General features: G+C 36.9%; 3 protein-coding genes across 4 annotated transcripts in view; 2 read left to right on the top strand and 1 right to left on the bottom strand.

Moving 5' to 3' along the window:
• Positions 1 to 15,934, bottom strand: part of Flo2 (flotillin-2) — a 73,267-nt gene that overhangs the window by 14,321 nt on the left and 43,012 nt on the right. The window lies entirely within an intron of this gene.
• Positions 61 to 3,618, top strand: LOC136417656 (glucose dehydrogenase [FAD, quinone]-like). The gene is made up of 11 exons (XM_066403458.1): positions 61 to 302; positions 351 to 573; positions 630 to 763; positions 818 to 958; positions 1,950 to 2,105; positions 2,156 to 2,343; positions 2,401 to 2,645; positions 2,697 to 2,879; positions 2,929 to 3,051; positions 3,102 to 3,342; positions 3,398 to 3,618. Exons 1-11 carry the CDS (start codon positions 172 to 174, stop codon positions 3,616 to 3,618), a joined length of 1,986 nt encoding a protein of 661 aa, XP_066259555.1. The 5' UTR covers positions 61 to 171.
• On the top strand, positions 6,017 to 14,992 carry LOC136416712 (glucose dehydrogenase [FAD, quinone]). Its single transcript, XM_066402033.1, has 7 exons — positions 6,017 to 6,224; positions 11,998 to 12,354; positions 12,408 to 12,607; positions 12,666 to 13,073; positions 13,213 to 13,360; positions 13,701 to 13,904; positions 13,955 to 14,992. Exons 2-7 carry the CDS (start codon positions 12,208 to 12,210, stop codon positions 14,822 to 14,824), a joined length of 1,977 nt encoding a protein of 658 aa, XP_066258130.1. The 5' UTR covers positions 6,017 to 6,224; positions 11,998 to 12,207; the 3' UTR covers positions 14,825 to 14,992.

The following is a 15,934-nucleotide window of genomic DNA, read 5'->3' as shown; positions in this document are numbered from 1 at the left end:
ACGTTATAAGTTTAGAAACAAAGCAGTAAACAACTAATAAGAATCAGCGAAACATTGTCCAACTAACCTACATGCGCCAAGACCACACAATCCCCTGATTAGTTTAAAATGATCAGTGCTGTGTAAATTAATTTAAAAAAATTGTAAATCGAAGAAGAAGAAAAAATCATCATGTCGACATCAACACAACAACTAAATCTCTACTCCATGACCAGAATGGCGTTAACCTTAGGACCAGGCCTAGGATTCCTCCTATATCTACATTCAAATACCCTAAATGAGCGACCAGATATTTTGGACAGGTACATAAACCGTTTCACCACCACTCTGTTGCATTAAGACCTTTTTAGGGAGCATCGTTTGAAAGATAAATCTTACACGGACATTAAAGAAAACTATGATTTTATCATAGTGGGGGGTGGTAGTGCTGGGTCAGTACTGGCAAACCGACTCTCCGAAAATCTCTACTGGAACATTTTGCTTATTGAAGCCGGGCCTGATGAAATTAGCATCACTGATATGCCATTGATGTTTCCTGCTTTACAGCTAACACCCTTCGATTGGCAGTATAAGGTACCATGCAGCACAAGAGCCGCAAAAATAAAATTGACGAATCTTTCTTATTACAGACAGAACCAGGGAAGAAGTACTGTCAGGCCATGGTGGACGGTAAATGCAACTGGCCTAGGGGGAAGGTACTTGGAGGGTGCTCGGTATTAAATGCCATGCTTTATGTCCGAGGAAACCGGAGGGATTACGACAGGTACCATTTTAATTTAAATAACAATACATTAAAATTGCAATATTATGTATTTAGATGGGCAGCATTAGGGAATCCTGGCTGGAGTTATGAAGAAGTGTTGCCGTATTTTAAGAAATCCGAGAATATACAGATTGACCAATACAGAAATGACCCATATCATGGCACAGACGGCTACCTAACCGTAGAACATTTCAGGTAAATACCTGCAAAAAAAACAAAAAGGAAAGGCCAAAGTCGCTCCTGCGTCAGAAAATCATGTAACCCATGTTTCTTTCAATGTTTCTGCAGTTTATGTGTTTCATAACTTAACCGTAGGAGCAGCGGACCTCCCCAACGGTAACGTTTGAATGTATTGTATAAGTAGTAACTTTCTAGTACTGAATAGCGGTAAGATATTAATGAAGAGATGTAGTACTTACGGTAGTATTTACTAGTCTTGAAGGATATTGCTGCTTGCGAGTTAGAAAGAGACAAAGAATTGTGATGAAGTCGGTTATTTGGCAGACTAGCTCGACAAGTTTATGGTGCCTCCATCTGTGTGATTCAAAGTTGAATGCCGTGGGTGATTCGAAAACATGTTTTGAACACAAAAACTTAGACAAGTCACTTAAGACTTCTAGTAATATCCAAATGTGTATATCAGAGTATATTAGAATGTAAGAAAAATATACAAAATAATTAATTTTTAACTAAAACGCTTAATTAAATAAAATTTTGTATTTCTTGTAGAGCCCCTGTATATTCATGAATGATCCTACTCAAGGCGCCCACTGTGAACTAACAGCTGTAGTGCTACTGCGCATCTCGACATTTCAATAGAGCATCATAACTGGTCTCCACATCAAACGATAGATGGCACCACTCCCGAAAAGTTTCATTAGAACTCATTCTAAGCGTTAACGCTTTAATTAAACTGCTTGGATTTTAACTAAATGATCAATTCCTAAAATTGGCAACATTTTCATATGCACCTTTTAAAATAGACACTTTTCCTAATTATTAACAACAAAATAATATCTCGCCGTTCCTAATTTATTTCTCAACAATACTTATACTGCATATGCGACATGTTAAGGTGGATTGGTCGGAGTCTTCAAGGGATAGTACTATTCACTGTGCTGTCTTTGGTTGTCTTTGGCCTTTCCTTTTTTTGTTTTTACCCTAAGAAATCAGTTTACTGTTTCAGATACCGTTCGCCGCTTTCTAATTGGTGGTTAGAAGCGGCTCAGGAAGCTGGCTATATGATACGAGATCTCAACGGGGAGTACCAAACAGGGTTCATGCTGCCCCACGGCACTTTGAGGGATGGTTTGCGATGCAGCACCGCTAAAGCCTTCTTAAGGTCTCTTTAACCGAGTTTTACGGCATAAATCTTATGAGTTAAAAAAGTAGATCCGTCTGCGATAGACCAAACCTGGACGTTAGCATGTTTTCTCATGCTCATAAAATCCTAATGAATGACGATTATCAAGCTTACGGTGTGGAGTTTACCAAATTTGGAGTGAAGAAAACTGTATACTGTGATAGGGAGGTGATTCTGAGCGCCGGATCGTTGGGATCAGCTCAGATTTTGATGCTATGTAAAAGTTTATTAGGAAGTAACTAATCACCAGGACGTATCTATAGAAGAGTTTTAGCTGGAATTGGCCCTAAAGATCATCTAGATGAAATAGGGATACACACCTTAGTACCATCACCGGGAGTAGGATTTAACATGCAAGACCACGTAGCAATGGGCGGAGCCGCCTACCTTTTCGACCCAGGAGAAGAATACGCAGAACAGACATGCAGCTTCAATTTGCCCAAAGTGTTTTCCCCTGAAACCATCGATATGTTTACCCGCAATAATAGTGGACCGGTATATTGGCTACCCGTATGTGAGGTGAGTTCAAATTCAAGTTAATTCAAAGTGATTTTTACTTTTGTACGAAAGGTCATGGGATTTGCAAATACAAAGTATGCAAACTACGAAGACGATTGGCCAGATGTCCAGTTCTTCTTTGCCTCATACGCTGATAGCTCGGATGGGGGGTTGTTCAGCAAAAGGGCTGCAGGGCTTAAGGATGATGTTTACACAGCAATTTACGAGGAAAATATTTATAAAGAATCGTTTTCTGTGTGTATTTTTAATCTCCAAACGAAGAGAATTTGAATAACTGTTACAGGTCATAACCCTATTGCTGAGACCTAACAGCAAGGGCAGGATTATGCTAAAGGACAAAAACCCAGACTCTCAAGTACTGATTTATCCAAATTACTTCGATGATCCTCAAGACATTAAAGTTTTGGTAAATTCTCTAACAATTAACAAAATCGTGAAAAAAACATCGCGATTTAGGTGGAGGGGGCAAAAATCGCTCACAGAATCGCCACTGAAACTCCTACCATGCGGAGATACAATAGCAGATTCAACCCCCTTAAAATGCCCGGCTGCCACCATCTCGAATTTTTATCTGACGAATACTGGACTTGTCTGGCCTACCATTATACCCTGACCATCTACCATCCGGTGGGAACTGCAAAAATGGGCCCCGATGACGACCCTACCTCTGTAGTAGATCCCCGCTTAAGAGTAAGAGGTTAGTCGACTCTTCAGCATTAAAAGGGTGTGCTTTTGCTATAGTCATAATTCAGGGGCGAAAAACCTGAGAGTGGTGGATTGCAGCATAATGCCGTTAATTCCGAGTGGAAACACCAATGCTCCAGTGATTATGATAGCTGAGAAGGCTGCTGATATGATCAAGGAGGACTGGGGGGTCTTGAATGAGCCTTATTTTGACTCTGAACAGGAAGATTTTGCTGAAGGTAAAGGAGGAGTTTTGATTACAAAATTTAGGCAATTGTTTAGTTTTTAGCTGAAGATGAAGCTTATTCAGCTAGGCAAGCCAAAGAGGGGGGCCATTAGAAGAGCACAAATGAGGGGGGTGATGGATAAAACGTTGCAGATGCGTAGGAATTTGGACCATTGATAGTTGAGGAATTACTGTGGTTAGATGTAATAAAAGTCATATATTCTTTCCTCCCAGTTAATGAGGCCAGAACAATAAAAATATCTGTAATACATAGATTGTGCAGTCATTATTTAACGTAATGTTCAAGGTAGACTAGTTTAAACATTTTTGGAAGGCATAATCACGCGGGTGAAAGTTTCATTAACAATCCGTGATTTTGCTGTAATACGGGTCTACGTGATTTATCAGAGGCAGTAATAGGAGGTCATCAAGTGGAATAGTTTGTTATTAGTTTTTCCGAAAATGTTGATGATTTATTTATCAAAGTAATTAAATCATCTTAACTTATTAGAAATGTGAAAACTTTCTGGAGAACTTAAAAACTTAACTGCAAAATTATCTGATAAACCCAAAAAAAATTCGAGAAAATATCTAAATTATGGTTTTAGTCTAAAGCATACGCGATAAACTTACCTATTGACATGTCCTCAAGCATATCATATCGAGAGCCAGAATCTAAAAGTATCCCCCATTAAGATAGTCAAAATGCCCTTTGATCTAAACTGAAAACTTACTAAACGGGCATTGAAATACAAGGTGTTCGGATTTAGAATGGTTTGACAGGAAAATCCCATTTCCCGGCTAGATAAAGAAAAATTAGCATATATGTCATTAGCTCGATTTTTGAGAAAATATTAATGGCGAAAACCGTATTTCGATATCTTTACAGTCCACGGCGCTAGAGGGCGTCCTTCAAATTTCGGCCATTTTCAAAATTCCTCATAATTTTTTTGTTTAGGACAATATTGAAGTAAAACAAAAACATTCTTAAAGCACTTTTTCGATGTGATTCCAGTGGCGTGCTTAGTTTTTTGCTACGTTTTGCCAAAAATCGACATAACTCTTTTATTTTAAATGAAAATCACAGTCGGCTATGACTTCAAAAAAATGTCCATTTTCAACTGTGTAAGTATGTCTATAGTTATTTTAAAAAATAACTAAAGTATTAGACTTCTTGTGTGTATATTCAAGTTAACTTTGGGATCAACTCTCAAAGTAACATTTTTTAACGTAACGTTCTCGTTTGACAATATGAAACACTTTGTCATGTCATATTTTTCATAGTTATCTATCATATGTATATTTTCCTGTCAAAACATCCCAAATCCGAACACCCTGGACTTAAATGTCCGTTTAATAAGGTTTCAATTTAGATCAAAGGGCATTTTGACCTTCTTAGTGGGGGGTACTTTTTAGAGAATAGAACATTCCTGAGAAATGACGTCAAAATAACCTGTTGCGGCAATATTGTAATTTATTAGTTTGTGAAACATACATCATTCCCTGAGAAAATTTTACTTCCCAGATTCAAGAATCTTAAGACCCGTGTCTTATTAGACCCCAGTTAACATGGCGACTGCGTCATCTGATGAAAGAAGTTTTTGGTTATATTCATTGATGACGGAATAGACACTCCTTCTGGGGGACTTAGGTGGTACTACGATCTTCAGGACACTAAGATTCCAGTATTTAAGGACGGAATTACTAAACAATACCTGAACATAAGAATTGTAAATTCTGGACAATTCGGTATATAAAATACTGGATTAAGATCGCGCTGTTCTCTGCTAGAACACGCGTTAGGGTCATTAAAAAGGGAATGTGTCCACAACTTAGTGGTCAAACCGGCCATTAAGGTGTAATATGTATATTCGGTGTTTGGGGGTATGACGCCAGCCTTTTGACCTATCACGGAGTTGGAAATATTGCAGCTTCGGATCCTATAATGAGGATGGGGTTGGGGTACATTTTGAAGAAGAGGTGGGTTTTAAGGCCTGTGTGCCATTTTGGTCACGTGATGACGAAAGAACCTCATATGAAGCCTTTAAAATTTATTAACTACTGTTACGTAACAATTTGTATTGGTAATAAATAGGTATGACCAATTAGGCGCTCTACTAATTGATCATTCGGACTTTTTTAACGAGCAATATTGGCTTCACTTATGCATTGCAAAACAGAAAAAGTAACTAAAAATTTGCCTAATACAAATTGGGAAAAGTTTTTAATTTGGTTTGATGCAAAAGAAATTCAGATAATATGAGCATATGAAGGCTTCCCCTGAGAACATTTGCAATGCATAAATAATACATTACCATGAGGAAACGTCGTCGAAGACAAACGATCCACGTTAAACAATACATTATTAGTTAATCGGTCATCAGATCATTCACTTATAACATAATTCCAACTATATGCATACAAAACCAATTTTAGCACCTGGCGGCAATTCTTTCAAAACAGTACTTCAACAGTACCTACGTCTTCGCGCCAATTCGCAAGACACAGCCAGTCACTTGTTTTGCTTTCACCCAGAATGGTCGCATGTGATCTTACAGCTGCGAAGTTACATATACGGGGCTATTGGTAACGTCTTAGATACAGTGTGGGGAATTCGTGAGTTGGAAGTTGTAATTTGGGAACGAGATATACGCAACAGGATGATATAAGTAAGTACTAATTCAAATACGGCAAAAAGGTGGCTATAAGGGTGCTAATTCACGAGCACACTTTTTTATATAAAGTTTATGTAAAGCAGTTGGCTAAAATTATTCTTCTAAATTATTCTATTCAGGAGCTACAAAACTCTTGAAAAATGTATGTTTTACAAATTTTAATTTGTAATTAGACTATACTGCGTGACATAGAACAGAGAATACTCTGTAAAAATTATTAGGTAATACAAGTACATCGTTAAAAAATTACACAAATTCTATTATTAAAAGCTGCAAAAACCTAATAATATGTCGGTCCTCCACGTGCACTCCTGAACGCGTCTAGGCATCGACTCAATGAGTCGATCGATGTCCTCTTGAGGGATCTCATTCGGGCTTTTTTGTGTGAAGCTACAGAGCGTGTGTGAGGTATGGGGTAAATTTCATAGTCTTCTCACAATATTCCCAACATGTTTGATAGGTGATAAGTCTGGAGGTTGGGGCGGCCAAGGTAACAAAAATGGATTTCATTTTGTTGGAAGATATTCATACTAATCTGAACCACGTGTGGTTATGCATTATTTTGTGAAAAACGGGATTGCGGAGCGTTCTGAAATCGGGCAAAAGATGCTACTCCAGGATTTCTAGATGTACCGTTTAGTGGCCATATTGCCTCTGATAAACACCAAAAGTGGCCGGTTACCGTGAGCTATAGTAATTCACATCATTGTCCCTACAGTCTGATGTACCTCTTCGCCGTCTCACTCTTCTCCGACCATTATGCATACCCAAACAAAATCTTAATTCGCTGCTGAAGACTACAGTATCCTATTTCAGGTCCCATTACATCCCTTCTTTGCACCACTGCACTACTGCAATCAATTTTGTCTATGAAGAACGGTAAGAAGTGACACCAGATTCTTCGGCATCTTCCTAAACCTCTCTTTCTTTGTGACTGGCCTTCTTGAAACTATGCCCGACGGCAAGGCACAAAATTAACTTCTCGAAGTACTATACGGCAATAAATAATATTTTGGCCCCGTAAAGTTAATTTGTTGTTGTGTTTCTTATAGTCAAAAAATACTTAAAATTCCCGATAGCGCAAAAACGAATGCGAAATCATAATTGATTGACAAATTGATCGTTTTTAGTATTCATATAAAGAAACATGAGAACCAAAAATTATTTAAATCAAACCATTTTTACCGAGTTTCCTCTTTCTATGTCACACAGTGTAGTACATGTTATACAGGATGTCCATTTTTCTGTTGACAGATGTTGAGAAATAACTGTAATAAAGGTTGATGTAATTATCCAAAATATGTGGGAAGAAAAATATAATGAAGAGAAAATCGGTTTAAGACGAAGAAGTAACCATTGAATAGCCTGAGAAAGAGTAGAGGTATGACTGAATGCTACAAGTGATGCCAATGTGATGTATTCAGGGTTAATGTTCGCATATTGAAATATAGAAAAAGGTATTGGCCACTGCCTAAACTATTTTAAAAACGATATTTTCATTGCTCAAATTTTCATAACGGACCAACAACTGATGGTAAATTATAATATATTCTATTCATACCTTTATTCGTCCGATTTACTATAAATATCCCACAAACTCTCAATTTAAAAGCAATAAAAAATTGAAAAATAACAGCAGCAAGAGAGTTAAAAAATTTCCCGTTTAAACTGACAATTTTTGACCGGAAGCGTCGAGAAACCATCTTGTAGAAATCGACAGAGATGCGGTAGTGAGTGGAAATGTTAAATACACCCTTCAATCCGAAACATGGAGTTCATTAAAACACCATTTTAAGCTTAGCTCAACCATACCTGAGAAGTACAGTGGCTCACAAAAGTATTCGTACAGCAGTAAAATTGATAAACAATTGAGAACTATCGCATGAAATGAAAACTGAAATATACAACGTGTTATAAAAAATAAATTTATTTATTCGACATAAATATGAAAACAAAAACAACCCCGGAAATATAAATGATCACAACGTTAAGCTACAGAAACGGACACCCTGTAGGATTGCTTTTCGTAATATGTTTTACATCTCAATGTTTCATTCTAGGTGGTAGTTTTTTGTATTTTCCAAATTTCACTGGTGTACGAAAACTTTTTTGAGCCACTGTACATGAGGAGATGTTATTGCGAGTGGTTTTTGTTCCTGTTTCCGAGGAAGAAAGAATGTTAGATCCGGCGATTCACTGCATTCAAAGCATAAGAAATTTAGATTTTTTTCAAGCCCTTATGTCCGTACCAGGGCAATTTCAAAACTGACCAAGGTCTAATGCTACATTTTCAATGCCCCATTTTCGCGCAAACAACGATCGAACTAGATCTTGGAATCCTTGAAAGTAGGCTGGGGATATAACCAGGCACATTCTTTGCCTGGTTTTACGGTTAAAAAACTTCTATTTATCCCCTACAGTAAAGCCGCACAAAACTTCTACACTAATTTGGATTGCATTTACAACCTGCTACACGAACCGTTTACACATAAGCTTAGACCGAGTTTTACATAAGAACCAGTATCATTTGTTTGTGGTGTTATGGTGCAGATGAAATGGACTTTGTCGAACTTGATCGAGTCCTACATAAAGTTTAAAACTAGATGAGGTGTTAGATAACCAATCTATTAATGGATCCCTTGCGATATTGTGATAGGTAGGGACGTTGTAGATTAATGTTAAAAGGATGACCTCTCAGGTTTCAATACGAAAATACTGCTCAAATTTTAATTAAATGGAACGTGAATATCTCAAAATACGACAATTTCCACTATTCAGGTTTATGGCTTTTTGAAAATTTTCTCACGTTTACACAGGTTTAACTTTGGTAAATTTCCGTTTCGCAACGTAAACATTTACGAATCTAATTCGTATGTTCCTGCAGTTTATGGTTGGCAAATTACGACTTTTTGGCATAAAACTTATGGACATTATCCTCTAAAAAAAGGAATAAGTAGAGCAAAACGTGTATGCGACAACACGGAATAAACTTCTATATTTCTGGGTGAATGCCAAGGGACTAATTATCAGTTTTAATTTCGAGCGTAAATTTATCGGGTGTGGCGTAACGTTATTGGGAGCAAAGCCCAGGTATTATTAAATCAAATGTGTGTGTGTAGGTGTTGTAAGTAAAGTAAGTTATAATTACTAAAGGTCAAGACTTATAACTAAAGGGTTATTAAAATTTTAAGCAAATGGGTAAAACCCAGATTCTTGTTATTAGCGAAAATGTCGAAATATTAACAACCAACTGGCTTAGCTGGATTATATAATATTATTTGTAAATCCACACGCGTTTGGTGTGTGCAATCACTTGTCGATTACTATACGTGCGTGTATGCCACATTACTCTATTAACCGATAACGTTATTTACGGGAGTTTTAGCTGACGTTTACAGCTTTTTAAAGTATAAAACAATGTTGGATCTGAAATTTAACAATGTCAATAAATCAAGGGCAAATTACATACATTTGTTGCGGTGTAATTATTGCAAATGGATAATTATTAGGATAATCGATTAAATTTGCTTCCATGCATGAATACAGACAAAGATTTATGAAGTTTCGTGTAAAAATTAAAGCCCGATTTAGCTGTAAATGAGAGCTGAAAACGTTAATCTTGAATTTTGAACAGTGATCTACGGCTAATATTTCAATTTTCTGATAACTTTATCAAGAAAAAAAATTGTTGTAATGAATCTCGAAACAGCAAACTCGAGAATAGTATACGAAGTAATTTATTTCACTGTTATATAATATACCTCTCAATCAGGTTTACCAAAATGAAGAACTGGGTTAACTGAGTACACATCAACGCGATCATTGGGCCAAAAGAGTTTGCAAGCTTTGCAAAATTCTTAAGTACTAAAACCGAGGGCTACACGCATAGGCGTACTACGATTAAGGGGGCTATTAGCAGCTAATTTACTGTCAGTATCTTTAAACCTTAACACTTAGATTAATAGCGAGATTGATCGTTTAATGAGGTGTTGTCTCAATTATACCGATTTGACAAAACGTGGATGTACTAGGACTCTAGTTATTACAAAGAAATGGGGTGAAAGCTTTCCTATTCACGGCAGCCCTTTTTGAGAATAATTCCTACTAAATTCCATCCGGATATATTACCAAAAAATGGTGATCTATATAGAACGTAAGGGCATATTATTATACATTACATTGCCGGCCATTCCGCAAAATGGTCCCCAAAATAGTTATGGACTGAATAGTTAAGTTCGGACGACACTGAATTTACCCACTGCGTCGTGCAAAATTAACCAATAAGCTTCCTAACTGCAGTTAAGGGTTATTAGTAAATACTAATTATTTACGTGCTAATGTCGATAAAAACGAAAAAGAGAGAGCAAACAACTCGCCATTTTACAAGACAAGTTGTACTAACCGCCTTCCCCCAAGGCGAGGGGCGACTGTTCCCCTACTGACAGACGTAACGCAAAACGGTTTACATCACATGGCGCGGTTGCCACGTTGACTTAAGTTTAATAAGACACAGGTATTAACTATTACACACACAGGTCGTAATCTCATAGATACTGTTACGTGTAACCAAAAACCTTACTATATAACTATAGCTAAAGTTTATTAAAGCTAAGTACAAAATAAAAACAATTATTTACGTACTAAAAAAATATCGATAAATATAAGCAGAAATGTGACAAACCGGCAACGAGGCGTTACACGATACAAGTGATGTTAGGTAAGTCCTTAAAAAAAAAAGAATGTCTGACGTCATACATAAACAAAAACATAACAAAGATAACGCTCCACGGCGAATGGCGCAGTTGTCACGTTGACTTAGTTCTAATAATACACAGGTCTTAACAATTCTATCACAGATTCCTTATAGGTATAACAATAAGAAATAACTGAATTTATGTAAATGGAAACATTAATAATAACCTAGATACATGGTGTCAAAGTTTAAAATCATTTTTCGATTTTTTTAAATCCATAAAATATATAATGCAAATTAAACATATTCAGATTATTGGCACATTGCGACTTTGAAGAAGGTTAAAAGGGCAGAAATATGGTAGATATCTTCTATCGCTTTATCTAACTCATCTTAAAAATCACGAATTGAAGAGTACCTCGCATAGTTAAAATATTTCGAAAAAGAAGTAGTCCATGTACGTAGAAAAATGGTAGAATCAATTTTGTTACTCAAAATGCGCATCCTACCACTAGAAAAATATGAACTTTTAGCTAAATTTAACTTACATCAAAATTTCGAAAATATTAGGATTTTCCGTCAAAAGAAAACCTCAAAAACTATGTTTTTTTACAAAAATCTGTAATAATTCTACTGTTTACTTCCCTATTAATTTTCACACTTAATTAGCGTTTTCTTCTGTACCAATTTTACTGCTTACTTCCCTATTGATTTTTACACCTAATTAACGTTTTTTCTGCGCGTTATTGTGTGTTATTTCATAACAAAAAAGTGATTTTATAACTTACAAAATAACACAAGTTTTGATGGTTTTAACTGCTTTCGCTGAACAAGGTAATTTATAAAGAATTTCTCATTTTAGCTGGATTTAGACGTTAAAACAGACTTTTCGGAAAACCCATTTACTTTCTAATAAGTAAAACCATTTGAATCAATTGTTATGGGTGTATTAAGCGGCTTTTGCGGTTTTATGCTTTGGAATTTTCAAAGTCACTATAGTGGGTTTTGGCTTAACAAACTTTATTTTCTGGTGTGTTTACACAAAATTTCTTATTTAATTAATTTCCTTTCCAGACTCAACCGAGGCTAAAATGACCAAAATTGCACATGTCTTGAGGAGACTACGCTCTGCATTAAACTCATCTATAATTCACTTCGCCTTAGACAAATATAAGACTGTAGTGCGCTTATAATTTCTATTACTTGAGGCCATATTAGTGTATAAAATCAAATTTCTAGTCAATTTTTTAAGAGTGAAAAACATACCAAAAAACTAGACTAACAATGGCAGTCATTGCAATTCCAACAATAGCCACGGCAGTAAAAACGGGTGTAACATTAATTGGCCTAGGTAAAATCGCGGTGCTGCCTTTCCTTATTGCCGCCCTGTCTTATTTCCATTATGACCAGTACGACCCGGAAAATAGACCAGTAAGTAACAATAATTATTAAAAATCCTCTATAGAGACAAAAATCTACTTTAGGCAGATAGAGATCCTGAGTCTAAGTACGATTTCATAGTGATCGGATCTGGATCTGCTGGATCTATAATGGCCAATCGGCTATCGGAAATTTCTCAATGGAAAGTTTTGTTACTGGAAGCTGGAGGTCACGAAACTGATATTTCTGATGTGCCCATTCTCAGTTTATATTTGCACAAAAGCAAATTGGATTGGGGATATAAGTACGCACTACATTCCTTCTTATGCTTACTTAAAGTATCTACTTAAAATTGCTTTTAGAACTGAGCCTCAACCCACAGCCTGCCAGGCAATGGTGGAAAACAGATGTAGCTGGACCAGGGGCAAGGTCTTAGGAGGTTCAAGCGTCCTCAACACAATGCTCTATATTAGAGGCAACAGACGTGACTATGACAGATGGGCAAACTTTGGCAACGAAGGGTGGTCCTACAAAGAAGTTTTACCCTACTTCAAGAAAAGTGAAGACCAGAGGAACCCCTATTTGGCCAAAGACACTAAATACCACTCCACTGGTGGTTACCAGACAGTTCAAGATTCCCCTTATAACACTCCCTTGGGTATAGCGTTCTTGGAAGCGGGTCAGGAGATGGGATATGACGTCAGGGATGTTAATGGAGAGAAGCAGACTGGTTTTGCCTTGTGGCAGCTAACGATGAGGAGAGGCGCCAGGTTAGGTTTGCTCTTTTAGTGCCGATATATCAAAATGCTGATAATTTCTTTCTGATATCTCTTTGGTATTATTACCAGTACATTGATATGCTATAGACCCTTATGGTTAATATAGAACTTTTGAAATTTTGGTTCTTAGGTGTAGCACTGCTAAAGCCTTTCTCAGGCCCATAAGGTTGAGGAAGAATTTCCATTTGTCGTTGTGGAGTCATGTGACTAAGATCCTGATTGACCCAAAGAGTAGGAGGGCGTACGGGGTCGAGTTTATTAAAAATGGACAGAAACATGTAAGTATGATTGTTAATTTATTCTCCATTTAATTTTTGCATCAGTGAATAGATAAAAAAATTGCTTATAAAACCACTAATCACCACGATTCGTTCGACAATTTAAATAAATATTTGACAACTGTTACTATAGCAACACAACGCGTCGGCCATTTTAGAAATCATGGCTGTCTATAATTTTCACGATTTTCGCTACCAATCGTGTCAGTCAATTAATTCTCCTTTGGTTTACTCTGTCTTCATTCATTTTGATGAATTCAAATGAGACATAGCTTTCAATGAAGTTTTTAATAAATCTCATTGTCATAATTTTTTATTTAGGTTTTATCTCTTTTTTCAGACGGTTCTGGCAAAGAAAGAAGTAATCCTCTCTGCAGGCGCTATTAACACCCCTCATCTCCTCATGCTAAGTGGAGTAGGCCCCGCGGAACACCTCAAAGAAAAGGGCATTTCCATCATTCACGATTCTCCAGGAGTGGGCAAGAACTTACAAGATCACATAGCTGTGCCCATAACCTTTTTGATAGATCATCCGATATCTTTGGTAAAATCTTCTTTATGGTTTACTGCCAACACTAACCCACTCATCAACAGGTTCTAAGCAGACTGGTGAACCTCAACACCGCCCTCAGATATGCTGTCAAAGAGGACGGCCCTTTGACCTCTTCAATAGGGCTTGAGGCAGTCGGTTTCATCCCTACCAAATATGCTAACCAATCAGATGATTGGCCTGATATGGAATTTATGATTCTCAGCACTAATATAGCGGCAGATGGAGGCGGTCAAGTGAAAAAAGCTCATGGTGTCTCTGACGAGTTTTACAATGAGGTTTATTCAGACATCAACTTTAAAGACTCTTTTGGGATTTTTCCCATGATGTTGCGCCCCAAATCCCGCGGCGAAATCCTGCTACGCTCAAACAAGCCTCTAGACTACCCCCTTCTCTACCACAACTATCTCACTCACCCTCACGATGTAAATACCCTCAGGGAGGGACTGAAAGCAGCTATCGCCTACGGACACACTGAAGCTCTGAAAAGGTTCGGTTCCAGATTCTATGAAAAACAAACCAAGGTGCCCAAATGCAAGCATTTGCCTCCATACACTGATGAGTATTGGGATTGCTTTATCCGACAATACACATTGTCAATATACCATTATTCCTGCACGGCTAAAATGGGACCTCAAGAAGATCCATACGCGGTAGTGGATCCAAATTTGAGAGCATACGGAGTTTCTGGATTGAGAGTAGTTGACGCTTCGGTGATGCCCACAGTTCCCAATGGGAATATCAACGCTCCTACCATGATGGTGGCGGAAAAAGGAGCGGATTTGGTGAAAAGTTATTGGCTGGGTTTCGGTAGGAGAAAGAGGGATTTGAGTGGAGCTATTGAGCCGGAGTTGAGATTTAATGCGAGATTGAGAGATGAAGGCAATGTCACTAGGGTTTTAGTGTCGGGTTAGGACAGTTTGCGATTAAATTTCAACCGAAATTGTGAGATTATATCCGAATTTTGTGCAAAAACGGAAATTTTAAGTCACCATGTTGCGCAGAAACAGTTCTAGTTTGAAACTTGCCAATTAAATGTTATATTAAAAACATTCTTAAACATATAATAAAAGCATTTTTGACATGAATGTTCAAATGTGTCGTCTGCTAACTAGAACATGAATTAACAAAGTTGCTCAATAGTTGTAAATATCATTTAGGTACCTTTTATATTTTGTGTATCCCTGCTTATTATTGTTAATAATAAAAGTATACAAAAAATAATAGTTTTCACTTAGGACTTACGTCGAAAGTACCATAGGGTACTACGCCCAACTCTTTAGGAGGGAGATATTCAATTTCACGCAGTATTAACGAAATCAATTTGTCTAGAAGTTCCCGAGATATCCGCGCTTATGATTTTAAAGGGCAATAAATATGTAGGGTAGTGTAAGTATTTTGCTAATTCTAATGAACTAATATGGATCTTAAACATCTCAATTCGTTCAATAGCTCAATTTCTCCCATCTTCCATTCATCATATTATTAAATGTAAATTTCTTGAAAATATAGTGAAGGGAATTTTTATTGCTTGTCACTATCCTCACCAGCCTACCAAAATAGCGTACCTGATATTAAACTTATTATTTTAATGTCATCATGACTCTTTTATTATCAACCCAGTGAACTAAGAAAATTCCGCTCATCACAAACCCCTTGAATATTAAGTCTTCGTTACCTAATAGCCGACTTTCGTTTATACTGACGACCTCCACACTACATACATGAGTGAAATTACGCTCTAATGTTTATCATTCAACAAATGGTGTAATTTACGAATTACACATCTAGGCTGTATAGGCAAACAATTTCAAAATCATATAGAAAATAATTAGAAAGTAATCAAATAATAAAATCGCATCCAATTGTGAGCATCAGAACGCACCAACTTAGATTTCTCAAAGAAAACTTGCTTGTTCGTGGCTATGATTAATCAAATTTAATAATCCTTACGTCAGTTTCAATTGAACTTCATTGCCGCATCAAAATTTCATCTACCACTTTCTCCGATAGTACCTCGCCTA

Source organism: Euwallacea similis, chromosome 2, assembly GCF_039881205.1.
Source record: "Euwallacea similis isolate ESF13 chromosome 2, ESF131.1, whole genome shotgun sequence".
Taxonomy (NCBI): Eukaryota; Metazoa; Arthropoda; class Insecta; order Coleoptera; family Curculionidae; genus Euwallacea; species Euwallacea similis.
Note: the sequence above shows the minus strand (reverse complement) of the source record. Positions and strands in the feature narration are given on the sequence as shown.

Excerpts from the sequence above, each read along its gene's own strand:
- LOC136417656 (XM_066403458.1), top strand. The coding sequence starts at position 172 with ATGTCGACATCAACACAACAACTAAATCTCTACTCCATGACCAGAATG. Across the intron at positions 2,106-2,155 it reads ACCGCTAAAGCCTTCTTAAG|ATCCGTCTGCGATAGACCAA; the intron begins GTCTCTTTAACC and ends TTAAAAAAGTAG. Across the intron at positions 2,646-2,696 it reads ATTGGCTACCCGTATGTGAG|GTCATGGGATTTGCAAATAC; the intron begins GTGAGTTCAAAT and ends TTTGTACGAAAG.
- LOC136416712 (XM_066402033.1), top strand. The coding sequence starts at position 12,208 with ATGGCAGTCATTGCAATTCCAACAATAGCCACGGCAGTAAAAACGGGT. Across the intron at positions 13,361-13,700 it reads TTAAAAATGGACAGAAACAT|ACGGTTCTGGCAAAGAAAGA; the intron begins GTAAGTATGATT and ends CTCTTTTTTCAG. Across the intron at positions 13,905-13,954 it reads TAGATCATCCGATATCTTTG|GTTCTAAGCAGACTGGTGAA; the intron begins GTAAAATCTTCT and ends ACTCATCAACAG.